The 26,533-nt window shown below is 41.6% G+C and overlaps 1 protein-coding gene and 1 pseudogene across 1 annotated transcript; one reads left to right on the top strand and one right to left on the bottom strand.

Annotated features, from left to right (window-relative positions):
- The first annotated feature begins 1,391 nt into the window (after positions 1 to 1,391).
- Positions 1,392 to 12,665, top strand: LOC139582620 (3'(2'),5'-bisphosphate nucleotidase 1-like; annotated as a pseudogene).
- Positions 7,252 to 25,848, bottom strand: LOC139582618 (serine/threonine-protein phosphatase PP1-beta catalytic subunit-like). The gene is made up of 8 exons (XM_071412762.1): positions 25,720 to 25,848; positions 16,840 to 16,971; positions 15,754 to 15,984; positions 15,498 to 15,602; positions 15,340 to 15,411; positions 15,094 to 15,245; positions 8,891 to 9,025; positions 7,252 to 8,799 (listed from the first exon to the last, which is right to left on the bottom strand). Exons 1-8 carry the CDS (start codon positions 25,769 to 25,771, stop codon positions 8,695 to 8,697), a joined length of 984 nt encoding a protein of 327 aa, XP_071268863.1. The 5' UTR covers positions 25,772 to 25,848; the 3' UTR covers positions 7,252 to 8,694.
- Positions 25,849 to 26,533: the final 685 nt, after the last annotated feature.

Below are 26,533 nucleotides of genomic sequence, written 5' to 3'. Positions count from 1 at the left end.
TGGAAACAGGATGCACCTGAGCTCAATTTCGAGTCTCATAGAAAAGGGTCTGAATACTTACGTAAATAAGGTTTTTATGTTTAATACATTTGTAAAAATTTCAAAACCTTGTTTTTGCTTCATCATTATGAGGTATTGTGTGTAGATTTATGAGGACTTTTTTGTATTTAATCCATTTTAGAATAAGGCTGTAACGTAACAAAATGTGGAAAAAGCCAAAGGGTCTGAATACTTTCCGAATGCACTGTATATTATGTGAGCAAAACATGCAAATAAAAAAATACAAATAAACATTTTCCATTAAATTACTAATATTAAGCTACTGTCTTACGTAAAAACATGTAATTTTGTCCTTTAATTGAAATACTGAATAATTCCTTTAATTCGTATGGCGTACTTCTAATCGGGAGTGTCAATATTGCCAACAGGGGGTTTCAAAGCCTCTCAATAGACAATACATACTGTAGCATCAGCAATCCAGGGTTCATATATAGCTATCTAAAAGTAATTGGTTAGTGTCTAAATGTTATTATAAACTGGGTGGTTCGAGCACTGAATGCTGATTGACATACCACGACTGTCAGCCAGACTGTATACCAGGGGTATGACAAAACATTTATTTTTACTGCTCTAAATATGTTGGTAACCAGTTTATAATAGCAATGAGGCACCTCTTTGTGGTATATTGTCAATATACCACGGCTAAGGGCTGTGTCCAGGCACTCCGCATTGCGTCGTGTCTGGAACAGTCATTAGCCGTAGTATATTGGCCATATACCACACCCACTTCGGCCTTATTGCTTATGTAGAGTATCAAAAGCTAGCTTGCGAAGATTATGTAACATTAACGTTAGAGAACATTGTTATTTAGCTAACGTTAGCTAGACGTAAACTATCTAGCGTAGCTAAGTTACAGTAACTTAACAAAAATAAATAAAAAGCCTACTTTTTCAAAAATAAATCCACCAGTAAGAACAGTAAATTTTTTGCACATAACGATAGCTAGCTAGCTACTTAGAGCTAGCTAACGTTAACGTTATCTATGTAACGTTAGCTAGATAAAGGTATCTAACGTTAGCTAGGTAATGCGTAAGACAATTACCAACAATACAGTAGCTAGCCAACGTTTGTTAACGTTAGCATAACGATCAGGTTGCACCATTAACACCGGTATGTAGCATTATCTGTTTGGCCAATTTACGGGCTGTTGTTTTAATATTCTAACTAAGATACATTAAAATATCATTATAATTACCGTTTAGCCCGTTTCAGCAGGTTGACTCCATTATTTCAAACAAATTTTCAAAATCCAACTGCCACTCTCTCGAGCTACAGCTAGCCTAAAGCTAAAGGCTCGCTCGCGAACGAACATGCATGATACAACCCGCTCGAGCAGCAATCCGTCGGGCACTTGGACCCATACTTTCCTGCTACTGCTAACTGTGATTGCATAACATTTCCTGGTATTCCAGGATTTCCATTTACAACCAGTCCTGAGCTGTAACATCTACAGTAGACACTAGTAAGTGCCATTCTCTTCTTTCAGGGAGATAACGTTAGCTAGCTATAGCTATAAGTGCATTGGTAATCTTCAGGGAAAATAGTGTCTTCAATGCTGTTATGTTATTATTTGCTCAATGGAGATTGCTTTCGATATTAGCTAGATACGATTAGCTAGCTTGCTAACCAGCACTGCTGGGGCTGCAGACTTGTGCCACTTGTTAGTTAGCTAGTAGTCTAATGGATGGGGAATAGAAGTTAGAGAATAGACTGATTTGCTTCAAAATATCAGCAGGTTTCAAGCAGTAGCACTATAATACACACACCACTAGCTAGTAACCTTTGGCAGTTGGGTACTCTGTGGAATCATGGACATATACTCAGTTTCAATAACTGCATAAATGAGCCTTATGCCTGGCACACTGCTTGTTACTGTAGCTCAGGGGTAGGCAACCCTGTCCCTGGAGTGCGGCAGATACTGCAGGATTTTGTTCCAACTAGGCACCACACCTTACCAACAGCTAATTGATCAGTTCAATGATTGCTTAAATTCAAAACACCTGGTCTTCCAGGACGGTTAAATCAAAAACATGAAGTGCTTGCGGCACTCCAGGATCAGGGTTGCCTACCCCTGCTGTAGCTACTTCATTTTGTGTGTGTGTGTGTGTGTGTGTGTGTGTGTGTGTGTGTGTGTGTGTGTGTGTGTGTGTGTGTGTGTGTGTGTGTGTGTGTGTGTGTGTGTGTGTGTGTGTGTGTGTGTGTGGACAGATAGTCTATAAGTGCTTAAAGGTATGCTTTAGCCCAAGTAATGGTGAAAGCACAAATACTGTCCTTTTTCCTACTACAGGTAGAGGGTGTGTTGATTCATTCAGTTGACTAAAGTGAGTGATCATATAGATCTATACGCCTTGAGGGTACATAGTATATATTTTTTCTCTCTCTGAGCTGTACACTTTTGTATCTCCTTCCTTCAGCAATGTCGGGAAATCCAGCAGTGGTGATGTGTTTGGTGGCTTACGCAGTGGCAGAGAAGGCAGGAGCCATCATACGGAGGGTTCTTCACAGCGGAGAGCTGGGAATCGTGGAAAAGGTTGGACTTACTGAACGGAGAGTGGGGCAAAGTGCTAAATTGAGGGAGATTGATAGACAGTGAGATGGAGGCTGAATGTTGTTTATAAATGATCTCTCACTCTCTTATGTGGACAGACGGGGGCTAACGATCTACAGACACTGGCAGACAGGCTGGTCCAGCAGAGCATATGTGCCTCCCTATCCAAAAGCTTCCCCAAAATCACCATCATCGGAGAGGAGGTGGGTGTGTGCAACATCAGGTATTGAGCTTAAGGGTTGCACTATTGTCTGGGGCAAGTGAACTCAGCAGTCAGGCAAGTTGAGGTTGCCCAAGGTGATTATAAAAAAAAAAATTAACAACAAAACTGCAAAGATTTCCAGTAAGCCTAAAACGGATCTTTCTGGTTCATCCCTATAGTTTAAGTGAAAGATGGACAATGTATGGCAGCTGGGTAAATTGTGGTTGCCCCATCTAGATAGGTTACTATATATTTTTTTCTAACATTGGGGCTACACTGGAAGTGTAACTTCTAGTCAGTGGGAGCAGAGCGCTAGCCACTATGTCCTATTGCTCTCAGGCGTCACTATGTCCTATTGCTCTTAGGCGTGAGCTGCGCTTAGAATTCTTGAAAATAGAACCAGAACTTACTTTTACACTGGAGCAGCGCAAGCCTTTCAAGGAGCTGGCACGCTTACGCCCAGTTTTCTCTGAAATTAATTGGAGCGTCTCACATTCTGCAAAAGTTATGCGTCCGATGTAGCAGACCAGTAGAACCGATTTTTATGCTTCCCCCTGTTGTTTAAGTGCCCGACAAGTTATCGCAGTTTTGCGTGTAAACCATCTCTCACATCAGGATCTGCCAGAGGAGGCTGTCAGAGGACCTGATTGAGAGCAGTCAGTCTGAAGAAATCCTACAAAAGTCCTGTCCATTGGAATACAGTGCCCTGAAAGAGGAGGAGGTGACTAAACCACCTAAAAACGCTGTGCGGAAGAAAATATGGAGCCTCACCTCAGACAGTGCTGAAAGTCTACATCAGCTACAGCCGATCCCTCTTTGAATACGCCCTACCAGCCTGGATAACAGCTTCACCGCAGCAGATGAATCGGCTACAGATAGTCCAAAACATGGCAATAAAAATGGCTTACAGACTACCAAGATACATCAGCAATCACTACGCTAACAGCATATCTGGACTGACATCAATCAACAACAGACAGTCAATCATTGGTCAGAAGTTCATCAACAGAGCCACTCACAACCCATCATTGAAGGAAGCCGTGGGACAGGCCAAATGGACCACAGATACACCCATGTCCATAATGCTGAAACTGACCTAGAAGAGAAAAAATACAAAAAATACAAAAAATACACACACAAAAAAAATACAAAAATACCAAAAAATACAATCAATCGTGTGTGTATGAAAATGTGTAGATATATGTGAATGCACTCCTTAGCGCCCCCACCCCTCTCCCCCTGCACAGTTGTGAGCTATACTTTTAATGAAGTTTTTATCTTTTTTATTTTTACTCTATTTTTATTCTCTATTTTTTCATGCCGGGAAAAGAAATGGGCGAAACTAATCTACGCCCGTTCTGATAAAAACCTTAGGGCATCTAGCCTCGGGGGATGCCTTGCTTGACCACACCCTCCTTCCTTGCTCCTGGCCTGCCCTGCCTCTTCCACCAATCCAATTGTTTCTTATGGACAGAAAAGAGCAGAAGCTCTGAGCTGTCCCATCAGGTCCATTGTCTACTACTGGAGGAGGTGAGACACAGGGTCTTTAGAGCTGAAACCTACTGTACTGATTTGGATCATTTTCTGGGTACTGACTTCTCATTCCAGCTGTGTTTCTGTGTTTGAATGTCCCGGTGTCTGAATTTTAGCTGGTTGTGTGGGTCGACCCCCTTGATGGCACTAAAGAATACACTGAAGGTAAACTTACTACGGCGTTATTATTTTGCCAGTCTTTCGTTTAGATCACTCATTACAGGCTTCCAACACACACCCTCGATTACTACCAGGTATTTCAGTGTCAGACTCTTCTCTTACACTTCCTGTTAGACCTATGCATTGTCCTATTTGACAAAAACATGGGGAACATTTAATTCAGTCATCTCCTAATCATCAGTGCCGATTCCCTTTTTCACTCTCTCGCCTGTCATCCCTGCTGAGCAGCGGCCAAGTGTCTTTACCTGCCAGATCAGGTCCAGATGTGTCATACGGGGTCGGACGCCCAGCTTCTCAGCACGACTCTCCGTATGTTGACAGAGGGAGGGTATTGGGACTGGGAGGGACAAGGGCAGAATAGGTGGATAAAGGAGGAATGGTTGGACTTCTCTATCCTTTTTTTCTTTGCTATTATACTACCCATACATCACTTGTTTGTTCTTCATGCTGGAAAACTACTACAGTATGTCTACTAGATATACAGTATGATGTCGGAACTTGTGTGAAGTCCACTGCTTGTGTTCCCTTCAACTAACATGTCATCTGATCTCAGGACTTCTTGATCACGTGACTGTACTGATCGCCATTGCGGGGGTCATCAACCAGCCCTTCTTCAATTACCAGGTACCAGCAAGTGATCGACGACAAATAATCTTTCTGCCTTATACCCTCTCACCTATCAGGGCACGTTGAGTAGGGAGAAAACATTGTAGAAATAGGGAGGGAACAGATTTTTCATGTTCAGTTGCAAAACATTGTGCCCTATTGAACACGACCTTGGTCTGTGAGTGTGTAATGTCCTGTGTTTTGTATCCACAGTTGGGGACGGAGACAGCAGACATGGGGAGAACTCTGTGGGGAATGCCAGGACTGTGCGCCTTCGGGTTCGAGCTACAGTAGGTTCCGGATGGCCGACGCATAGTCACCACGACCCGTTCCCACAGCAACAAACTTGTCACAGACACCGTGGATGCCATGGAACCTCATGTGATTTGGCGGAGAGTTGGCAGAGCAGGAAATAAGGTGAAATATACAGGGATGAGAAGGTATGGTGGGGGTACATAGGTAAACATCAATAAAATGTCTTATTTCTCTGAACCCTTTCTTTGTGTAGATTGTTCAGCTTGTGGAGGGGAAGGCCTCAGCCTATGTCTTTGCCTGTCTAGGAACTAAAAAGTAGGACACGTGTGCCCCTGAAGCCATCCTGCATGCAGTAGAAGGTAAGCAACATCCTTCTTCTTGATCATCCTGAAAGTACCTCTAATGAGTAATGAAAAAAATAATGGTGTCTTTTTTTCTGTGTCCCTCTGCAGGTAAGCTGACAGACATGCATGGCAGTGCGTTGTGTTACGATGCTAATGTTAAGCACATGAATTCTGCTGGGGTGCTGGCCACTCTACGCAACCCCACCAGTAAAGTGCCCCAGTCAGTCCTGCAGGCCCTCAAGCCCTGATTGATACATAATTTACAACTCTGTTATTGTCCAAAAACCCTGCCAAATGATAAAATTCTAGCATCTTTAGTCATGAATGGAATATTTTAATTTCCATAATTACTTGTATAAAATTATCTAAGTTGTACCCCAAAGTAATTCATGAGCCATAAACAATAACTAGTAATGCTGTATACTTACAGTTCAAATCTCACCTTTCTGGTAAGGTGCTACCTTACCACCGGACGTGCTACCTGTCCCAGACCTGTTTTCAACTCTCTAGAGACCGCAGGAGTGGTAGAGATACTCTTAATGATCGGCTATGAAAAGCCAACTGACATTTACTCCTGATTATTATCTGACCATGCTGGTCATTTATGAACATTTGAACATCTTGGCCATGTTGTTATAATCTCCACCCGGCACAGCCAGAAGAGGACTGGCCACCCCTCATAGCCTGGTTCCTCTAGGTTTCTTCCTAGGTTTTGGCCTTTCATGGGAGTTTTTCCTAGCCGCTGTGCTTCTACACCTGCATTGTTTGGGGTTTTAGGCTGGGTTTCTGTACAGCACTTCGAGATATTAGCTGATGTAAGAAGGGCTATATAAAATAAACTTGATTTGATGAAGTGTGGTCACTTGAGGACACAAGCACACAGTACAAATAAAATTAAATATTTTGTATTACCTATTCAAAACTATGAACAAGGCTTGAAATAACGTGCTTTCTAAATATAGTATAACCACAAAATGGCCAACAAAAGTTAAATCTTATTGTACCGGTATGTATAATGTTAGAACGTGTATATTTCCTAAAGTGTCTGACCTGATCGCTGTGAACATCTGAGCGCTAGCTTGGCTTCCTGAACGCTTTTGGAACTCACCTTTCATCTCAAATGAATCTTGTCAGTCTGAGTTGTTTAAATTCAATGTATTATTTTAATGGCTATAAATCAATCTTTGCGCTATAGTGATAAAACCACTCTCCTGCTACGTTATCTAAGGATTGCAGGCATGTGGCTGTGAATTAAGATTCAGCCAGGAGTTGGACAGTCGGAAGAGGGAATTAAATGCTAGGAGGAACATCACAGCTCCAAGTGGTTCAGATTTCACATTCTACTTTACACAGGCTCAGAAAATATACTGTCTTTGGGAACCAGGGCTATTGCTCAATGCAAGCCATTTAGAGCTACGGCAGTGAAAATGTCAGAACAAGAACAAGAACCACGCAGGTCCCCTGCGTGAGTAGCTGCGTTTTTTTTTTAAGGCAGCCCAAAGAATAATGACAGACACGAGAGACAGGGTCAACGGAACTGTTCCATTTATTCCATTCAAAGAGTCAAATAAATTTTACAAATCTCTAAACTGTTTAAAACACTGAGTTTCCAACTTGAAGAGACTGATAGATCAGAACAAGGCAAAAGGCGAGATATAGCCAAACTCAAGCCTAAAATATTATTTGAATATTCCTTAGTAAGCTCATTAGTTGGATGACAATCCTGAACCAGATATTGGAATCATCTTCCCAGAAAAGGTACACATACTGTATTCACGTTCTGATGCCTTGCTGGTAGTTGACGTCGTCAGCCTCTTTCGGCTGTCCTAAGTTCTACCACTAGGGGGCAGCAATGTCTAAGTAAGTGATCCCGCTCCAAAGTGCCATCTCGGCCTCACCCCGAGCTTGGTAATAAGCGTGTGATGTAATATGCCATGTTTACAAGAACTGCAGGTGCAATGGGGGATGCTGAAAACAGCTTGTAATCGTCTAGTGGGGCCAACTGGCCGTGTTTATGAGAAAAATAATATTCAACACCAATAGAAATCCGGTGCCTTTGACTCAACTTTCCAAGCCACCACCATCTATGCATTCTCACAGGCACACAGTTAAAGCAATGTCCATAAACAGTCTTCAGCAATTGAAGCAGGTTCAGTGGATACGAGGAGAGGGCTGGTGTGGTGGTGGAAAAGATTGATTCAAAACCAACAGGCATTTTAAACACCCATTTGTTGTGAACCCTTTGAGTTGAGGACACATGACCTTAACTGTACTAGTTGTTAACTGTTAACATGTATACACAGTTAAAATGTACAGAATGTGTATACAATACATGCCCAGTGTGTATATACCGTCATTTTGTATGGTTCTGATAATATGCATTTGTACAAGTACTTTCAAAGTTGTTAATAGTTCATTAGTGTCTCCATAAAGAGAGAAATTTGAGTCCAACGTGGTGAAAATGACTTTCTCCAAACTCATTAAGAGGCAAAACCATTCCACTCAGTTACTGTAGCCAAAACGGCCAATGTTATTAGTAATATTGTGAGAAGGTTACACATTAGCAGGGTAAATTGTGAGACTGGGTGGAGAGGATCTCACGTTATTGGTATTGAAGAGTCAAGGCTGGGGTAAAGAACCCAACTCACTCGCGCACACACTCAAATCAAATTCAATACTTTTGCCCCTTTCCACAAAAGGTGTGTATCGTATTTCTGCACCTTAGCAACCCATTTCATAGCATTGAAAAACCACATGTCACTTATATTATTAATAAAAATACCAACAAACAAGCAAAGAAAAAAAAAATACGTTCACAGCAAAGATTTAATATTTTACACATGAAATAGGTGAGTGGGGGTCAGGGGGGCTAGAGCGCTTCCCATAGATGGGAGGGAGGGGACAGGACGTTGCAGGGGGCAATAGAGGAAATGGTGCAAGGAGGAGGCGAGATGGAGGCCAGGCGCTCACCTCTTCTTTGGGGCTTGGGCAGTACGAGGCGGGGTTACAGGGCGTCCCGTGTTCACTCCCCCATACTGGTACTTAGCTTTTTTCTCTGACGGCTTCAAAATCTGAGAGAGAAAGTATTAATACTTAGTGTGTTAACAGCACTGGGAGACTCATCCACAGTAAGTGAGTGTGTGCGTGCGCGTTTGTTCTCACCTGAAAGGAACACATGAGGGACTCGTCCACGCTCATCATGCCCCCAGCGTTGTCAAACTCCCCGCAGTAGTTGGGAGCTGAGAACAGCGTCACCAGCTGCCGTTTGGCAAAGAACTCGTAGCCGTCCTCAACAACCTTCAGGTACAGAACACTTTTAAGTTAACGAACATCCTTTAGAGTTTCATCCTAATGAACATGGCCCTCAGTATCTCATGCATCCTAATGAAAAGTGGTGTAAAAATACTTTAAAAGTACTACTTTAGTCTAGGGTTATTTTTTACAACTTGACTACATTCCTAAAGAAAAGTTAATAATTTATCTCCATACATTTTCCCTGACACCCAAAAAGTACTCGTTACATTTTGAATGATTGCTTTTCCTGCTAAAGTCGAATTCACACACTTAAAGAGAACATCCCTACTGCCTCTGATCTGGTGGACTCACTAAACACATGCTTCGTTTGTAAATTATGACTGAGTGTTGGAGCATGACCCTTGCTATCCGTAAATGAAGGAAATTATGCCGTCTGGTTTGCTTAATATAAGGAATTAGACAATATTTACAACCAAATACTTTTACACTGACTTCAGTATTTTACTGGGTGACTTACTTGAGTCACTCTCTATTAAGGTAGCTTTACTTTTACCACCACTGCTAATGAACCAATAGCCCTCAGTATCTCATACATCCTAATGAACCAATAGCCCTCAGTATCTCATACATCCTAATGAACCAATAGCCCTCAGTATTAGGGCCGGGACAATAACAGTATCAATACTTGAAAGGAACCACACAAAACAAATGTAACTTCTTTAGGAAAACAGCCCAAATGTTGGAAACAAACACCATTATGTTGTCATCCAGTAGGGATGCACAATTTGAATAAAATAACAATTTACGATTTTTGGGTCCGGATATTGCAATTGTGATTTTCAAACACTTGCTAATTTCATAAGACATGGTTAAAACAAGTGTCCAGGTAGAGAAGATCACTTCTAAATGTATATCATATGAATACATTCTGTGCTAACTGAATATAAAACCAAATCCCCCCAAAATTGTTGAACAGTGTTATAGGGTACATATGATAGACAGGATTATTTCACCTACATATTAACAAACACATGAACATGACCAATAGTGTGCTATAATGCAGCACAATTTAATTCATGACCAACATTGAGCCCCTATTTTCTATACTACATTACCAAAAGTATGTGGATACCTGCTCGTCAAACATCTCATTCCAAAATCATGGGCATTAATATGGAGTTGGTCCCCCCTTTGCTGCTATAACAGCCTCCACTCTTCTGGGAAGGCTTTCCACTAGATGTTAGAACTTGCTTTCATTCAACCACAAGAGCATTAGTGAGGTCAGGCACTGATGTTGGGCAAATAGGCCTGGCTTGCAGTAGGCAGTCCAATTCATCCCAAAGGTGTCGATGGAGTTGAGGTCAGGGCTCTGTGCAGGCCAGTTAAGTTCTTCCACACCGATCTCGACAAACCATTTCTGTATGGACCCTGTTTTGTGCACTGGGGCATTGTCATGCTGAAACAGGTAAGGGCCTTCCCCAAACTGTTGCCACAAAGTTGGAAGCACAGAATCATCTAGAATGTCATTGTATGCTGTAGCGTTAAGAATTCTCTTAATTGGAAGTAAGGGGCCAAGCCCGAACCATGACAAACAGTCCCAGATCTAACTTTGCACTATGCATTCGGGCAGGTAGCGTTCTCCCGACAAACCCAGGTTTGTCCATCGGACTGCCAGATGAAGCGTAATTCATCACTGCTCCAGAGTCCAATGGCGGTGAGCTTCACACCACTCCAGCCGACGCTTGACATTGCGCATGGTGATTTTAAACTTGTGTGCAGCTGCTCGGCCATGGAAATCCACTTCATGAAGCTCCCGACTATCAGTTATTGTGCTGACGTTGCTTCCTGAGGCAGTTTGGAACTCGGTAGTAGGGTTGCAAAGGGTCGGAAACTTTTTCTAGATATTTTCCATGGGAAGTTAAGCCCGGGAATTTGGGGAATTTTGTTTAAAATTGTCAAACGTTAGCTTATAACAGTGAACCTTTTTTGTGGGATACACAAGGAAATTCTAGGTCTTGTGGCATATTTTGGTTAAACTATCCCCAATTCAATGGAATTGCAACCCTCTGCATGCATAGTGCATTCGTCCATCACATGTGCAATGCACTCTTCCATCACACATACAGCTGATTCAAGATCTTGCACACTAATGAGATGCTATTGAGCCCACACTACTACACTGTCTGAGCCAAGGAGTACAGTCGTGGCCAAAAGTTTAGAGAATGACACAAATATTAATTTTCACACAGTCTGCTGCCTCAGTTTGTATGATGGCAATTTGCTTATACTCCAGAATGTTATGAAGAGTGATCAGATGAATTGCAATTAATTGCAAAGTCCCTCTTTGCCATGCAAATGAACTGAATCCCCAAAAAACATTTCCACTGCATTTCAGCCCTGCCACAAAAGGACCAGCTGACATGTCAGTGATTATCTTGTTAAAACCTGTTTGGGATAGGGGGCAGCATTTTCACTTTTGCATGAAATGTGTGCCCAGAGTAAACTGCCTGCTACTCTGTCCCAGATGCTAATATATGCATATTATTAGTAGTATTGGATAAAAAAAAACTCTGAAGTTTCTACAACTGTGAATGATGTCTGTGAGTATAACAGAACTGATTTGGCAGGCGAAAACCTGAGAAATCCAGTCGGGAAGTAGTTTCTTTTTTGGTTTTGTCGTTTTCTATTCAATGCCATTACAGTATCCATTGACTTAGGACTCAAATTGCAGTTCCTATGCCTTCCACTAGATGTCAACAGTCTTTAGAAATTGTTTCAGGCTTGTATTCTGAAAAATGAGGAAGTAAGAGCAGTCTGAATGAGTGGAACCTAAAGTGTCACAGAGCTTTTTTATGCGCACGACCGAGAGAGTGCCTTTCTTGTTTACCTTTTATATTGACAACGTTATTGTCCGGTTGAAATATTATCGATTATTTAGGCTAAAAACAACCTGAGGATTATTGAATATAAACATTGTTTGACATGTTTCTATGAACTTCACGGATACAATTTGGATTTTGTCTTCCTGTTTTGACTGCGTTTGAGCCTGTGGATTACTGAAGAAAACGCGAACAAAACTGAGGTTTTTGGATATAAAGAGACTATCGAACAAAAGGAACATTTGAGTAAATGAATGTCTGCTGAGTGCAACCATATGAAGATCATCAAAAGGTAAGGGATTAATTTGATCTCTATTTCTGACGTGTGTAACTCTTCTACTTGGCTGGTTACTGTTTGTAATGATTTGTCTGCTGGGCTATGTTCTCAAATAATCGTAAGGTATGCTTTCGCCGTAAAGCATTTTTAAAAATCTGACACCGTGGTTGGATTCACAAGAAGTTAATCTTTAAACCTATGTAAAATATGTTTTGTTCTCAGAATTTTTATAATGAGTATTTCTGTATTTGAATTTGGCGCCCAGCAGTTTCACTGGCTGTTGAAGAGGTGGGACACTAACATCTCACGTACCCTAGAGAAGTTATTATACTATTTATCTGTACATGGAATTGTATTTTTTTTTAAACTTTTTTTCTAATCTTTACAGGAAAATGCCACAGGCACTATCTGATGTGTGGAGACATTTCACTGCAGCTAATGTAGAAGGAAAAGCTGTGTACATTTGCAAATACTGTGCCAAATCATGTATGAAGAATGCAATAAAGATGCAGAATCATCTGGCCAAGTGCATAAAGTTCCCTCAGCGCTCACAACAAGCAACCTCTGACAAATGTCCCTCTACTTCTATTCAAGGTGAAAATGATGAATCAGACACCTTATTGATAGCAACAGCTCATGGTCCTTCTGGAATCAGAAGTTTTTTTGACCTAATGGAGGAACGTAGTCAGAGAAATGATGATTAATGTCTTGCTCGAGCTGTGTATACAACTTGTTTGGGAACACACACACCAAAGCACGCAACAGGCTGACCAATACAAGGGTTGAAAAATTGGTGGCCATCCGGACAAATATGGCTTTTTGAGCCTGACAACAAGCCATCCTCAACAAGGTCGGAAAGTGACAGTGAAGATGAGGCCTCAGAGTCTGATGTTCAAGAGGTGGACATTGAGGAGGTCCAGGGAGAAGACATGGAAGCCTGAGAGGAAGACAACCAAAGCTTTAGTTTAGACTATCATTTTACAGATTTTGGGAGACGCGATGTATCATTGGGGATCATTCAATATTCCCTTAATTTTGTTGTTTAGTGAAATCATCCCATGTGAAGAGTCAACTCATTTAAAGTTAAAAAATAATTAGTTACGAATTTATTTCTAATGGAAGGATTTAATCATTAGCAATTATGTCTACTTATGATAAGGTAAATGGTTTCCATCTCTGAATATTCCCCAAAATGTGCAACCCTGCTCGGTAGTGAGCGTTGCAACCGTGAGCTTGTGGTGCCTACCATTTCGCGGCTGAGCTGTTGTTGGTCCTAGATGTTTCCACTTCACAATAACAGTGCTTACAGTTGACCGGGGAAGCTCTAGAACTGACTGACCTATGACGGTGCCACGTTGAAACTCACTGAGCTCTTCAGTAAGGCCATTCTACTGCCAATGTTTGTGTTTGGAGATTGCATGGCTGTGTGCTGGATTTTATACATCTGTCAGCAGCAGGTGTGGCTGAAATAGCCTAATCCACATACTTTTGTATGTATGTATCTATATATACACACACAAAAGTATATATATTTACCATTATGAGTAATTAAATAAGCTAAGTTAGTCATTTATTCAGGCAGCCATAGGCTGCAGATAGAATAGGAAGCTTATGATTGAGTAATTATGTACCCTGAACAAAAATATAAACGCAACATGTAAAGTGCTAGTCCCATGTTTCATGAGCTGAAATAAGAGCCCAGAAATGTTCCATAAACACAAAAAGCTTAAAGGTAATAACATGTTGTGCACAAATGTGTTTACATCACTGTTAATGAGCATTTTATCCTTTGTCAAGATAATCTATCCACTTGACAGGTGTGGCATATCAAGAAGCTGATTAAACAGCATGAACATTGCACAGGTGCACCTTGTGCTGGGGACAATTAAAGGCCACTAAAATGTGCAGTTGTCACAACATAATGCCACCGAATGTCTCAAGTTGAGGGATATTGCAATTGGCATGCTGACTGCAGGAATGTCCACCAGAGCTGTTGCCAGAGAATTTAATGTTAATTTCTCTACCATAAGCCACCTGTGCAATGTACAACGTCATTTTAGAGAATTTGGCAGTACATCCAACCGACCTCACAACCGCAGACCACATGTAACCATGTCAGCCCAGGACCTCCACATGTCTGTAATAAAACCCTTTTGTGGCGAAAAACTAATACTGACTGGCTGGGCCTGGCTCCCCAGTGGGTCAGCCTGGATCCAGGCTCAACCATGGATGCGCCCCTGCCCAGTCATGTGAAATCCATAGATTAAGGCCTAATAAATTTATTTCAATTGACTGATTTCCTTATATGAACTGTATGTCATGTTGCTTCTTGCTGTCGCCACAACTCTGAGGCACTTTTTGCACAACACTTGCATTTGGTTGACATTGGTTTGCCTGTCGCTGAAATACTTCCAAATCACTGAAGATGTGCACTTTGGCACCAAATCAACATTCAGTAGCACTAGCAGGACTCATTTTTCTGACACACTAAGGTCAAGCCACAGAGTTTCTAAACATCCTACTGTACTATCTTTGGTGAAGCCCTTTTCTCTTCTCATCACCATCTAACTGCGCGCCCGAAACAGGGATGCTTGTGATTCGCCTGCATGTGCACGCCATGCAGAGTGAGAGAGCCCGCTTGTGATTGGTCAGCATCCTTTGTGCATGTAGAGAGTGAATGCGCATCTCAATGGAGGTAAACAGTGTAGTTTGTTGTATTAATGAAGTTTCAAAGAAAGGAGAAAAGTCACAGCCTCTTGCGATATGGATATTGCATGTCAATATCGCACTCGCGATTTTAATTTGATTAAGTCGTGCAGCCCTATCATCCAGAGTCACATTTATTCTCCCAGTTTCAGCACACGTTTTACATACAGCAGGTTTTTAAAGGTCTTCTTCCTGTTGCGATACTGGTATCGTCACAGCCCTACATTGGGTCAGTATAAAGGCTCTACCTGGTGGGCTCTGCAGATGAGGTCCAGGTCATGGCGGTTGAGGAACTTGCTGACCACGTCAGCCCCAAAGGTGAAGGAGACACCCCGGTCGTTTTCCCCCCAACCCTGCACGTCTTTGTCTGGATCTGACCACAGCAGGTCACACAGCAGGCCTAGCACAGAGAAAGCGCAGTCAGCACAGTCAGAGCCAGTCACAAATACATCACAAAACATGTAACCCCCCCCCCGAAACACACGTTAACACACCTGTGTCAGGGACATCAGTGGGCCTCATGATGCGTCGGATTTGCTCCATGGACTGCAGATCAGGAGAGAGACCTGAGGAAAAGGGATGATTGTTAATGAATAATATTAAAAAATAATAATAGGGATTGAATTGATAGAAAAGCCCCCATGCATACTACCTCCATGGCAGCAGAAGATCTTCTCATCGATTATAGCGGCAATGGGCAAACAGTTGAAGCAATCTGTGAATGTCTTCCACAGCTTTATGTTGAATCTGCGTTTGCCTGGGGAACACAACATTGAAAGGACATGGAATTATGCTAAGAATTAGTAGAGATCACAAAAGCAATACTATTATGGATCCTCCATCCTCACTGAGAAAGGTAACTGATTCAGCATGTGTGTGTGTGTGTGTGACACTGCTTCTGGTCTTACACTCGTCATAGAAACCGTAGATGCGGTTGATGGAGGCACATTCGTGGTTTCCTCTGAGCAGGAAGAAGTTCTCGGGGTATTTGATCTTGTAGGCCAGCAGTAGGCAGATGGTTTCCAGGGACTGCTTGCCTCGGTCCACGTAATCCCCCAGGAACAGGTAGTTAGCCTCCGGCGGGAAGCCCCCGTACTCAAAGAGCCGCAGCAGGTCTGTGTACTGGCCATGGATATCACCTAGAGAGAGGGGTTTGTGAGACGACCATTATTTGATGTACCCTTTATTTAACCAGGGAAGTCACATTGAGATTGACACAGCCTTTCTTTTTTAAAGTGCGCCCTGGACACCTGGAAGGAGTGAAGAAGAGAGTGAGTGACTAGACTTGAGCCAGATTGTGTCCTTGCTGGAAGGGAGATGGCCCCATCCGGCAGAGCCGCAGACCCTCAAGGGAGACAGCATTTATATCCTCCTGCTCTACTTACTGAGCTAGGCCTTTGTCTCTCCAATGTGTTATCCTATCCTCTCCTTTCTCTCTGACATTTTGGCTGAAAGACAACTGTGTGTGGTAATGCGTAAAAATGTATAGAATGGTATGGATAGTGCCAGGACACCAGTGAATTTATAGGTATCTGTGGTTTTATTTGCCTGAAGATTTCTATGAGGACAGGTATGGGTACCTGTATATAGCTTCATAATTCTGTATTTTATTCCATGCGTTTTCATTTCCTTATTTCTAACTCTCATTGGGAAAGAGCTCCTAAGTAAGCATTTCACAGTGAAGTCTACACCTGCTATATTCGGCACATGACAATTAAATGTGATTTGATTTAGGTAGGCTTCTGGACGCCTTTTTCTTGGCCATGTAAAATCACTCACCTTAGGCCTATGTCAGCTTTTTATATTTTTCTAACCCTGGTATGACTCATTTCTCATATGGTATTTGTGCTCTAAGATACACAGAGAGCGAGAGAGAGCGCGAGACAGCGAGAGAGAGCGCGAGACAGAGAGCGCGAAACAGAGAAAGAGAGACAGAGAGAGAGAGCGTGCTCCAGAGTAAGGATAGAGCAAGCGGGAGAACTATTTGTACTGACCACAGATTTTGAGCGGCGCCTCCAGCTCCAGTAGGATGGGCTGGCTGAGGAAGATCTCCCGGGACTTGATGCACAACCCCCGCACCTCCGCCTCCGTCATCTGGACTATCTTCCCTGGACGGCATCCTCGCACTTGACAAAAAGATAGGGCAATCAATCATCACAACCATGAGTCATGACCCTGCTCTCCATTGTAATCATGCCGACTGTGTTTCATATGCTTTTTATGGTCTTCAAATCAGTGCAGAAAATGAAACCACCGTGTAAGTCCTAAAAGAAGAAACAAAAGTCAGACCAAATCCTTTTGAGATCGTTGCAAAACCTCACATTTCAATGTCATAAAAATAGCAATGTAATTTCATTCAGATCATCAGATGGCATAGATATACACTTTGACCAATAATAATTACACTGTTGAAACAAAAACACCTTCCAAGGCCCTAACCGAATTCTAATAGGATGACGACTACTGCATACCTAATGGACATTTAGAAAAGGCCTTCTGCTCGACTTCACAAATGACAGAGGATTGCAGGTCACAGCCATTTGACTTTCATTAACAGTAATCGATTGGCTAATGGTTTTAAGGGAGTCACCGAGTCAACCTCCCGGCTAGGACGTGGATGACATGGAGTTGGGATTTTTTTTTTTTAAGGCTTGCCATTTCGGGTTCAGCAATGTGCTGGCAACATGAAAGGAGAGAGAGCGAGACAGCAAGTGATTGTCACTGCTGCTGTGTACAGTGTTCCAAGTGGGGATAAAGTGTCTTGAAAGCATGTTATGTATAATTTGATGGTAAAATGCTTTTTATTCATTCATAGTGTGTATTATTTAGGCTAATAAATACAGATGAGGTTGACTGTATTTTTTGTAAGTTTCAAGTTAATGTCACGTGCACAAGTATAGTGAAATGCCTTTTCTTGCACGCTCTAAACCCAACAATGCAGTAATCAATATCAATGTAGTACTACAAAATAACAACGGAAGGACAAAAAACACGAGAAATAAAAATAAGAACACGAGAAAGTAAGAAGCTATATACAGGGTCAGTTCCAATACCTTATTTATACTGAACAAAATTGTTAAAACGCAACATGCAACAATTAACGGTTTCACTGAGTTACAGTTCATATAAGGAAATACGCCCACCCACTTGGGAGCCAGGACGACCCATCTCTAAAACGAAGTTGAGGCAGCTTATGGTAGAGAAATGAACATTCAATTCTCTGGCAACAGCTCTGGTGGACATTCCTGCAGTCATCATGCCAATTGCACACCCTCTCATAACTTGAGACATCTGTGGCATTGTGTTGTGTGACAAAACTGCACATTTTAGAGTGGCCTTTTATTGTTTCCAGCACAAGATGCACCTGTGTAATGATCATGCTGTTTAATCAGCTTCCTGATATGCCACACCTGTCAGGTGGATGGATTACCTTGGCAAAGGTGAAATGCTCACTAACAGGGATGTGCACAAAATATGAGAGTAATAAACTTTTTGTGCGTATGGAACATTTGCATTTTTTTTTATTATAGCTAATGAAACATGGGACCAACACTACATGTTGCCTTCACATTTTTGTTCAGTGTAAAATGTGCTGGGCTATTGGAGTGATAGAGATATACTACATGGACAAAAGTAAATGGACACCCTTTCAAATTAGTGGATTCAGCTATTTTAGCCACACTCGTTGACAGGTATAAAATCCAGCACACAGCCATGCAATTTCCATAGACAAACATTGGCAGTAGAATGGCCAGTACTGAAGAGCTCAGTGACTTTCAATGTGGCACTGTCATTGGATGCCACCTTTCTAACAAGTCAGTTCAGCACTGGTCAACTGTAAGTGCTGTTACTGTGAAGTGGAAACGTCTTGGAGCAACAACGGATCAGCCACAAACTGGTAGGCCACACAAGCTCACAGAACGGGACCGCCGAGTTCTGAAGCACATAGTGCGTAAAAATTGTTTGTCCTTGGTTGCAACACTGACTATTGTGTTCCAAACTGCCTCTAGAAGCAACATCAGCACAACAACGGTTAGTCGGGAGTTTCATAAAATGGGGTTCCATGGCCGAGCAGCCGCACACAAGCCTGAGATCACCACTCACAATGCAAAGCATCGGCTGGAGTGGTGTAAAACTTGACACCATTGGAATCTGGAAACACATTCTCTGGGATGATTAAACACGCTTCACCATCTGGTAGTCCAATGGCGTTTACCTGGGTTTGGCGGATGCCAGGAGAACGCTACCTGCCCCAATGCATAATGCCAACTAGAGGTTGACCAACTAGAGGTAGGCATGGCCGATTAACCTGTTGAGGACAAGGGGGTGCTGTTTTCACTTTTGGAGAAAATCGTATGATTTTTAAACGGCCTCGTACTCAATTCTTGCTCGTACAATATGCATATTATTATTACTATTGGATAGAAAACAGTCTCTAGTTTCTAAAAACGTTTGAATTATTTCTCTAAGTGAAACAGAACTCCTTTTACAGACCATTTCCTAACCGGAACTGAGATTTCCAAAATCGAACTCTCTCTTCAGGAGCTTGTCTATAAAAGGGCATGTCACTTATGACTGTAGAAACACGTCATACGCCTTCGCCTGTGTGTAATGCGGAAGTGAGAGAAAAAATCAGTTGATTATCTCGACCAGGGACTGAACACAACGTCTTGGACTGAGACGTGCGCACTTTTATTTATTTTCTGGGCGCGAAGTCTGACCTGTACTCGGCTCATTGAAGAACCTTTTTAAAGGTGAATATGATCTCTGGCTTCGATTTTCTTTGATACATGTCACAATATCATCTTAAAGTATGTTTTTTCAATATAGTTTAATTATATTACTGAAATTTATTCTGGACTTTAGACGTGATGCGACGCAAGAATTGGTTCAAGAACGAGAGGCTAGCAATGCTAGCTAATGTTGCTTGCTAATTCTGAGGGAAATCGTTCGTTATGGATCCAAATAAAGTCGGTTCTGAATCAAAGGACCCCTTGGAGAACATTCTGATGGAAGATCCACAAAGATAAGGACCCAATTTGGGATGCTTTTTCATATATATCTGTCGAACTGTGCTATGCTACCGTTTGACTAGAAGCAATGCTGCTGTGTGCTAGCTATTGTAGTAAGCTAATATAACGATATATTGTGTTTTCGCTGTAAAACACTTCAAAAATCGGAAATATTGGCTCTGTTCACAAGATCTTATTCTTTCATTAGCTATCCACCATATATTGTTCTGAAATGTTTTATGATGTGTAATTAGTAGTTGACGTTGGTGTCTGTATTTTCTCTGGCTACTGCCGTGCGATTTCTGACTGTAGCTGTGATGGTGGCTATGATGGTAGCAGTAATGTAAAACTGATTTATAGCTAAAATATGCACATTTTTCGAACAAAACATAGATTTATTGTGTAACATGTTATAGGACTGTCATCTGAGGGAGTTTTTTCTAGGTTATTTAGGTTGGTTCTAGGTTGGTTCTAGGTTAGTTAGGTTAGCTACTTGCATGCTACCGTTGCTGTGAAAAACTGTCTGTCTGTCTTTTGTATTTGGTGGTGAACTAACATAAATATATGTGGTGTTTTCGCTGTAAAACACTTCAACAATCGGAAATATTGTCTGTATTCACAAGATATTTGTCTTTCATTAGCTATCCACCATATATTTGTCTGAAATGATTTATGATGTGTAATTAGGTAGTTGGTGTCTGTATTTACTCTGGCTACTCCCGTGCGATTTCTGACTGTAGCTATGATGGTAGCAGTAATGTAAAACTGATTTATAGCTAAAATATGCAATTTTTTTGAACAAAACATAGATTTATTGTGTAACATGTTATAGGACTGTCATCTGAGGTAGTTTTTTCTAGGTTATTTAGGTTGGTTCTAGGTTAGTTAGGTTGGCTTGTGCATGCTACCTGCAGCCTACTTGTGCTGTGAAAAATGTCTGTCTGTCTTTTTTTATTTGGTGGTGACCTAACATAAATATATGTGGTGTTTTCTCTGTAAAACATTTAAAAAATCGGACATGTTGGCTGGATTGACAAGATGTTTATCTTTCAAATGCTGTATTGGACTTGTTAATGTGTGAAAGTTAAATATTTCAAAAAAAAAAATTGAATTTGCCGCTCTGCCTTTTCAATGGAATGTGGGAGGAGTGCCGCTAGCGGCACCCGTAGCCTCAACAGGTTAATTATGGCCGATTTCAAGTTCATATAACAATGGGCAATCGGCATTTTTGGACGCCGATTACATTGCAATCCACAAGGAAGCTGCGTGGCAGGCTGACCACCTGTTACGCGAGTGCAGCAAGGAGCCAAGGTAGGTTGCTAGCATTAAACTTATCTTATAAAAAACAATCAATCTTCACATAATCACTAGTTAACCTAGTAACATCATCAACCATGTGTAGTTAACTAGCTTGTCCTGTGTTGCATATAATCAATACAGTGGCTGTTGATTTATCATCGAATCACAGCCTACTTCAACTTCGCCAAACGGGTGATGATTTAAAAGCACAATCTTTGCACAAATGTACCTAACCATAAACAATCAATGCCTTTCTTAAAATCAATACACAGAAGTATATATTTTTAAACATGCATACTTAGTTTAAAAAATTCATGTTAGCAGGCAATATTAACTAGGACAATTGTGTCACTTCTCTTGCATTCAGTGCAAGCAGAGTCAGGGTATATGCAACAGTTTGGGCCGCCTGGCATTTGCGAACTAATTTTCCAGAATTTTAAATAATTATGACATAACATTGAAGGTTGTGCAATGTAACAGCAATATTTAGACATAGGGCTGCCACCCGTTCGATGAAATACGGAACGGTTCCGTATTTCACTGAAAGAATAAATGTTTTGTTTTCGAAATTATAGTTTCCGGATTTGACCATATTAAGGACCAAAGGCTCGTATTTCTGTGTTTATTATAATTAAGGTCTATGATTTGATATTTGTTAGAGCAGTCTGAGTGGTGGTAGGTAGCAGCAGGCTCGTAAGCATTCATTCAAACAGCACTGCGTTTACCAGCAGCTCTTAGCAATGCTTGAAGCACAGCGCTGTTTATGACATCAAGCCTATCAACTCCTGAGATTAGGCTGGCAATACTAAAGTGCATATTAGAACATCCAATAGTCAAAGGTATTTGAAATACAATTGATATAGAGAGAAATAGTCGACGCGTCATAATTCCTATAACTACAACCTAAAAAACTTCTTAAAACCTGTTTGGGATAGGGGGCGGTATTTTCACGTCCGGATGAAAAGTGTGCCCAAAGTAAACTGCCTGCTACTCAGGCCCAGAAGCTAGGATATGCATACAATTGGTAGATTTGGATAGAAAACACTCTAAAGTTTCTAGAACTGTTATGTCTGTGAGTATAACATAACTTTTGTCAGGCGAAACCCCGAGGTCAAACCATCCAGGATCAACCTTTTTTGAAGTGACCATGTTTTCAATTGGTTTTCTATGGGAATCTAGATTTCTGTGGGACTTGGTTGCAGTTCCTAGGGCTTCCACTATATGTCAACAGTCTTTAGAAATTGGTTGATGTTTTTCTTTTGAGTAATGAAGAAGTATGGCTATTCAGAACGAAGGTTGAGTCTAGTGTACTGTTGTGTTTGGGGCGCACAACCTAGCGCTCGCTCCACTTTCATTTTATCCGCTATTGAACACGGTTTATTCAGTCTTAAATTTTTTCGATTATTTACATTTTAAAATATCTAAAGTTGTATTAGGAAAGTTGTTTGAAATGTTTGGACCAAGATTACAGGTAAATTATTAGATAATGTGTAGTCATGTTGGGCGAGTTGGAACCGGTGTTTTTCTGAATAAAACAAGCGAAATAAATTGACATTTTGGGGATATAACGACGGAATTAATCAAACAAAAGGACCATTGTGATGTTTATGGGACATATTGGAGTGCCAACAGAAGAAGATCTTCAAAGATAAGGCATGAATTAAATCGTTATTTGTGAGCTTTGTGTCACGCCTGGCGGGTTGAAATAGGATTGTCATGTGTTTGTTTGATGGGGTGCTCTCCTCAGATAGTAGCATGGTTTGCTATAGCCGTAAAACCTTTTTGAAATCTGACACAGTGGCTGGATTAACAAGAAGTTAAGTTTTAATTTGGTGTATTGTGATTGTAGGAAAGTTAAATATTTCTAATCATTTTTTTAATTTCGCGCTCTGCAATTTCATGTTGTCGAAACTTTCCGCTAGCGGAACCCCCAGCCGTAACAGGTTAACTGGGAATATTGAAGAACTGGGAATATTGAACCACCAGCTTTCATATGTTCTGAGCAAGGAACTTAAAACGTTAGCTTTTTTTTGGCAGCATGAGTGAAGGATGCTTTGTTGCGAAATAGGAAGCCGATTCTAATTTTTGATTGGAAATGCTTAATTTAATGCGAGTCTGGAAGGAGAGTTTACAGTCTAACCAGACACCTAGGTATTTGTAGTTGTCCACATATTCCAAGTCAGAACCGTCCAGAGTAGTGACGCTGGACAGGCAGGCAGGTGCGGGCAGCGATCGGTTGAAGAGCATGCATTTAGTTTTACTTGCATTTAAGAGCAGTTGGAGGCCACAGAAGGAGAGTTGTATGGCATTGAATCTCATCTGGAGGTTGGTTAACACAGTGTCCAAAGAAGGGCCAGAAGTATACAGAATGGTATCGTCTGCGTAGAGGTGGATCAGAGAATCACCAGCAGCATCATTGATGTATACAGAGAAAAGAGTCGGCCCGAGAATTGAACCCTGTGGCACCCCCATAGAGACTGACAGAGATCCGGACAACAGGCCCTCCGATTTGACACACTAAACTCTGTCTGAGAAGTAGTTGGTGAATCAGTCATTTGAGAAACCAAGGCTGTTGAGTCTGCCGATAAGAACGTGGTGATTGACAGTCGAAAACCTTGGCCAGGTCGATGAATACAGCTGCACAGTATTGTCTCTTATTGATGGCGGTTATGATATTGTTTAGGACCTTGGGCGTGGCTGAGGTGCACCCATGACCAGCTCGGATAGCAGATTGCACAGCGGAGAAGAGACGGTGGAATTCTAAATGGTCGGTGATGTGTTTAACTTGGCTTTCGAAGACCTTAGAAAGGCAGGGTAGGATAGATAGGTCTGTAGCAGTTTGGCTCTAGAGTGTCTCCCCCTTTGAAAAGGTGGATGACCGCGGTAGCTTTCTAATCTTTGGGGATCTCGGACGATACGAAAGAGATGTTGAACAGGCTAGTAATAGGCGTTGCAACAATTTCTGAGGATAATTTTAGAAAGAGAGGGTCCAGATGGTCTAGCCCAGCTGATTTGTAGGGGTCCAGATTTGAGCTCTTTCAAAACATCAGCTATCTGGATTTGGGTGAAGGAGAAATGGGGGAGGCTTGGGCGAGTTGCTGTGGGGGGTGCAGGGCATTTGATCGGGGTAGGTGTAGCCAGGTGGAAAGCATGGCCAGCTGTAGAAAAATGCTTATTGAAATGATCAATTATAGTGGATTTATCAGTGGTGACAGTGTTTCCTAGCCTCAGTGCAGTGGGGAGCTGGGAGGAGGTGCTCTTATTCTCCATGGACTTTAGTGTCGCAGAACGTTTTGGAGTTTGTGCTACAGGATGCAAATTTGTGAGTTGCTTTGTGAGGTTTTAAAGGTCACAGTTAGCCATTGTTATGTAAATACCAGCTAAACAGTACCAGTGACCTTGCTTTGGCCCCAAGTAAGAGCAAGGTCCACAGGAACCATGGGTTCCGGCCCATGTAGATGGAAACAGAAAAGTCTGAGCCTTTTGGGTTAAACACCAGGGTAAATCCTGAATTGAAATGCGCCATAATTTCATTGTCACACCCCATCATTCACTCCTTAACATCACCTTGATTGTTTCGAAATGTATTCATTATGAGAAAAGAAACCAAAACTATGAAGAATGTTTGGGAAATTACCATCTTGAGAATTTTCCATAGGTGATTTCTGCCCAGAAATAAAACGCTCGGGTACATATCCAACATTGAGAGCGGTTACTGTAGAGTCAGACTACTGATGCGAAACTGAATAGCCACCAAGAGGGCAGTTAAAATGAATGTTAGGGCTGTTTGAGTTGACGGACACTAGTTTTTTTTTGTGTACTTGCTATACATACGACTACAGACATACTTAGCTACTTCACCAACAACCGAATAGCCCATAGACGTGTATTGAAAACCAATGTTAATGTAACGTTATTAGTTAGCTTGCAGTCAACACGGACAGGGGGGTGTGTTACCGCTGGCAAACCAAGCTGTCCGCTCGCAAAATCCCCTCTCATCAAGGTGTAAAAACTCACATTAACTCGCTAACAGTCGGTAGCTACCACTAAAATGTATACAAAAAAACAGCATCATCACTGTTCTGTGCTAGGCAAAAAAATATAACTAACTAACTTTAGATAATTGTCAACATCTATTTAACTAGTTAGCTAACTTAGTTGGCTAGCTAGTTTGGTAAGCTAGTTAACGTTGTCAATGGCTTGCATGACAGCGCAACACAAATCAAACATATCATTTTGAAAATAAATGTGTTTTCTCTTCGACATGTCTAGTCAGCTAGCTAGGTTGGCTAAATAGCTAGTTGCTGTTAAAATTGTAGCTAGCTCAGCCTAGATAGGGTAGCTAGCTAATGCTAGCCACTGACACTGTACTTTGTTGAACCACCTTCCTCTGACGGGCTAACGTTAGCTAGCTATCTCGCAAACTCAACTGGCCAATGCCAAATATAAGGGTACATTCGTTTTTTGCCACCTGAAAATAGAATGACATCATGTTATACGTGTAAGTACTGTCTCCAGCATATAACCGCAGGGTTAATTGCCAAATAACATGATATATCATACCTTCAAGCAATCGGGAGATGATGCTGTCAACGTTGAGCTCGCTTTCCGCCATTTTCTTCAAAAAACTGAAAACCACTACGCAGAGAGAACTATCTCGTACTCACCACCCGGGGGCGTGGTTTACTACTGTACAGTACAAACTATTTATTTTGTTTTTATTTCACCTTTATTTAACCAGGTAGGCCAGTTGAGAACAAGTTCTCATTTACAACTGCGACCTGGCCAAGATAGAGCAAAGCAATGCGACACAAACACAGAGTTACACATGGGATAAACAAACAGACAGTCAATAACACAATAGAAAAGTATATATACAGTGTGTGCAAATGTAGAAAGATTAGGGCGGTAAGGTAAACAAAAAAAGGCCATAGTGGCAAAATAACTACAATTGAGCAATTAAACACTGGAGTGATAGCTGTGCAGAAGATGTATGTGCAAGTAGAGACATTGGTTGAAGGAGAAATGGCGGAGGCTTGGGCAAGTTGCTGTGGGGGGTGCAGAGCTGTTGTCTGGGGTAGGGGTAGCCAGGTGGAAAGCATGGCCAGCCGTAGAAAAATGCTTATTGAAATTCTCAATTATCACAGATTTATCTGTGGTGACAGTGTTTCCTAGCCTCAGTGCAGTGGGCAGCTGGGAGGAGGTGCTCTTATTCTTCATGGACTTTACAGTGTCCCAGAACTGTTGGAGTTTGTGCTACAGGATGCAAATTTTGGTTTGAAAAAGCTAGCCTTTGCTTTCCTAACTGCCCGTGTATATTGGTTCCTAACTTCCCTGAAAAGTTGCATATCGCAGGGGCTATTCATGCTAATGCAGT

This window comes from Salvelinus alpinus, chromosome 8 (genome assembly GCF_045679555.1).
Source record: "Salvelinus alpinus chromosome 8, SLU_Salpinus.1, whole genome shotgun sequence".
In the NCBI taxonomy this organism is placed as follows: Eukaryota; Metazoa; Chordata; class Actinopteri; order Salmoniformes; family Salmonidae; genus Salvelinus; species Salvelinus alpinus.
This window is presented reverse-complemented; position numbering and strand designations above follow the sequence as displayed.

Bases quoted from the DNA above. Each gene is read 5' to 3' on its own strand.
- LOC139582618 (XM_071412762.1), bottom strand. From the start codon at position 25,771: ATGGCGGAAAGCGAGCTCAACGTTGACAGCATCATCTCCCGATTGCTT. The intron at 15,603-15,753 runs GTAAGACCAGAA...TGTGTTCCCCAG, and splicing joins CTACGGTTTCTATGACGAGT to GCAAACGCAGATTCAACATA. The intron at 15,246-15,339 runs GTGTGTTAACGT...TCTCTGTGCTAG, and splicing joins CACTGATGTCCCTGACACAG to GCCTGCTGTGTGACCTGCTG.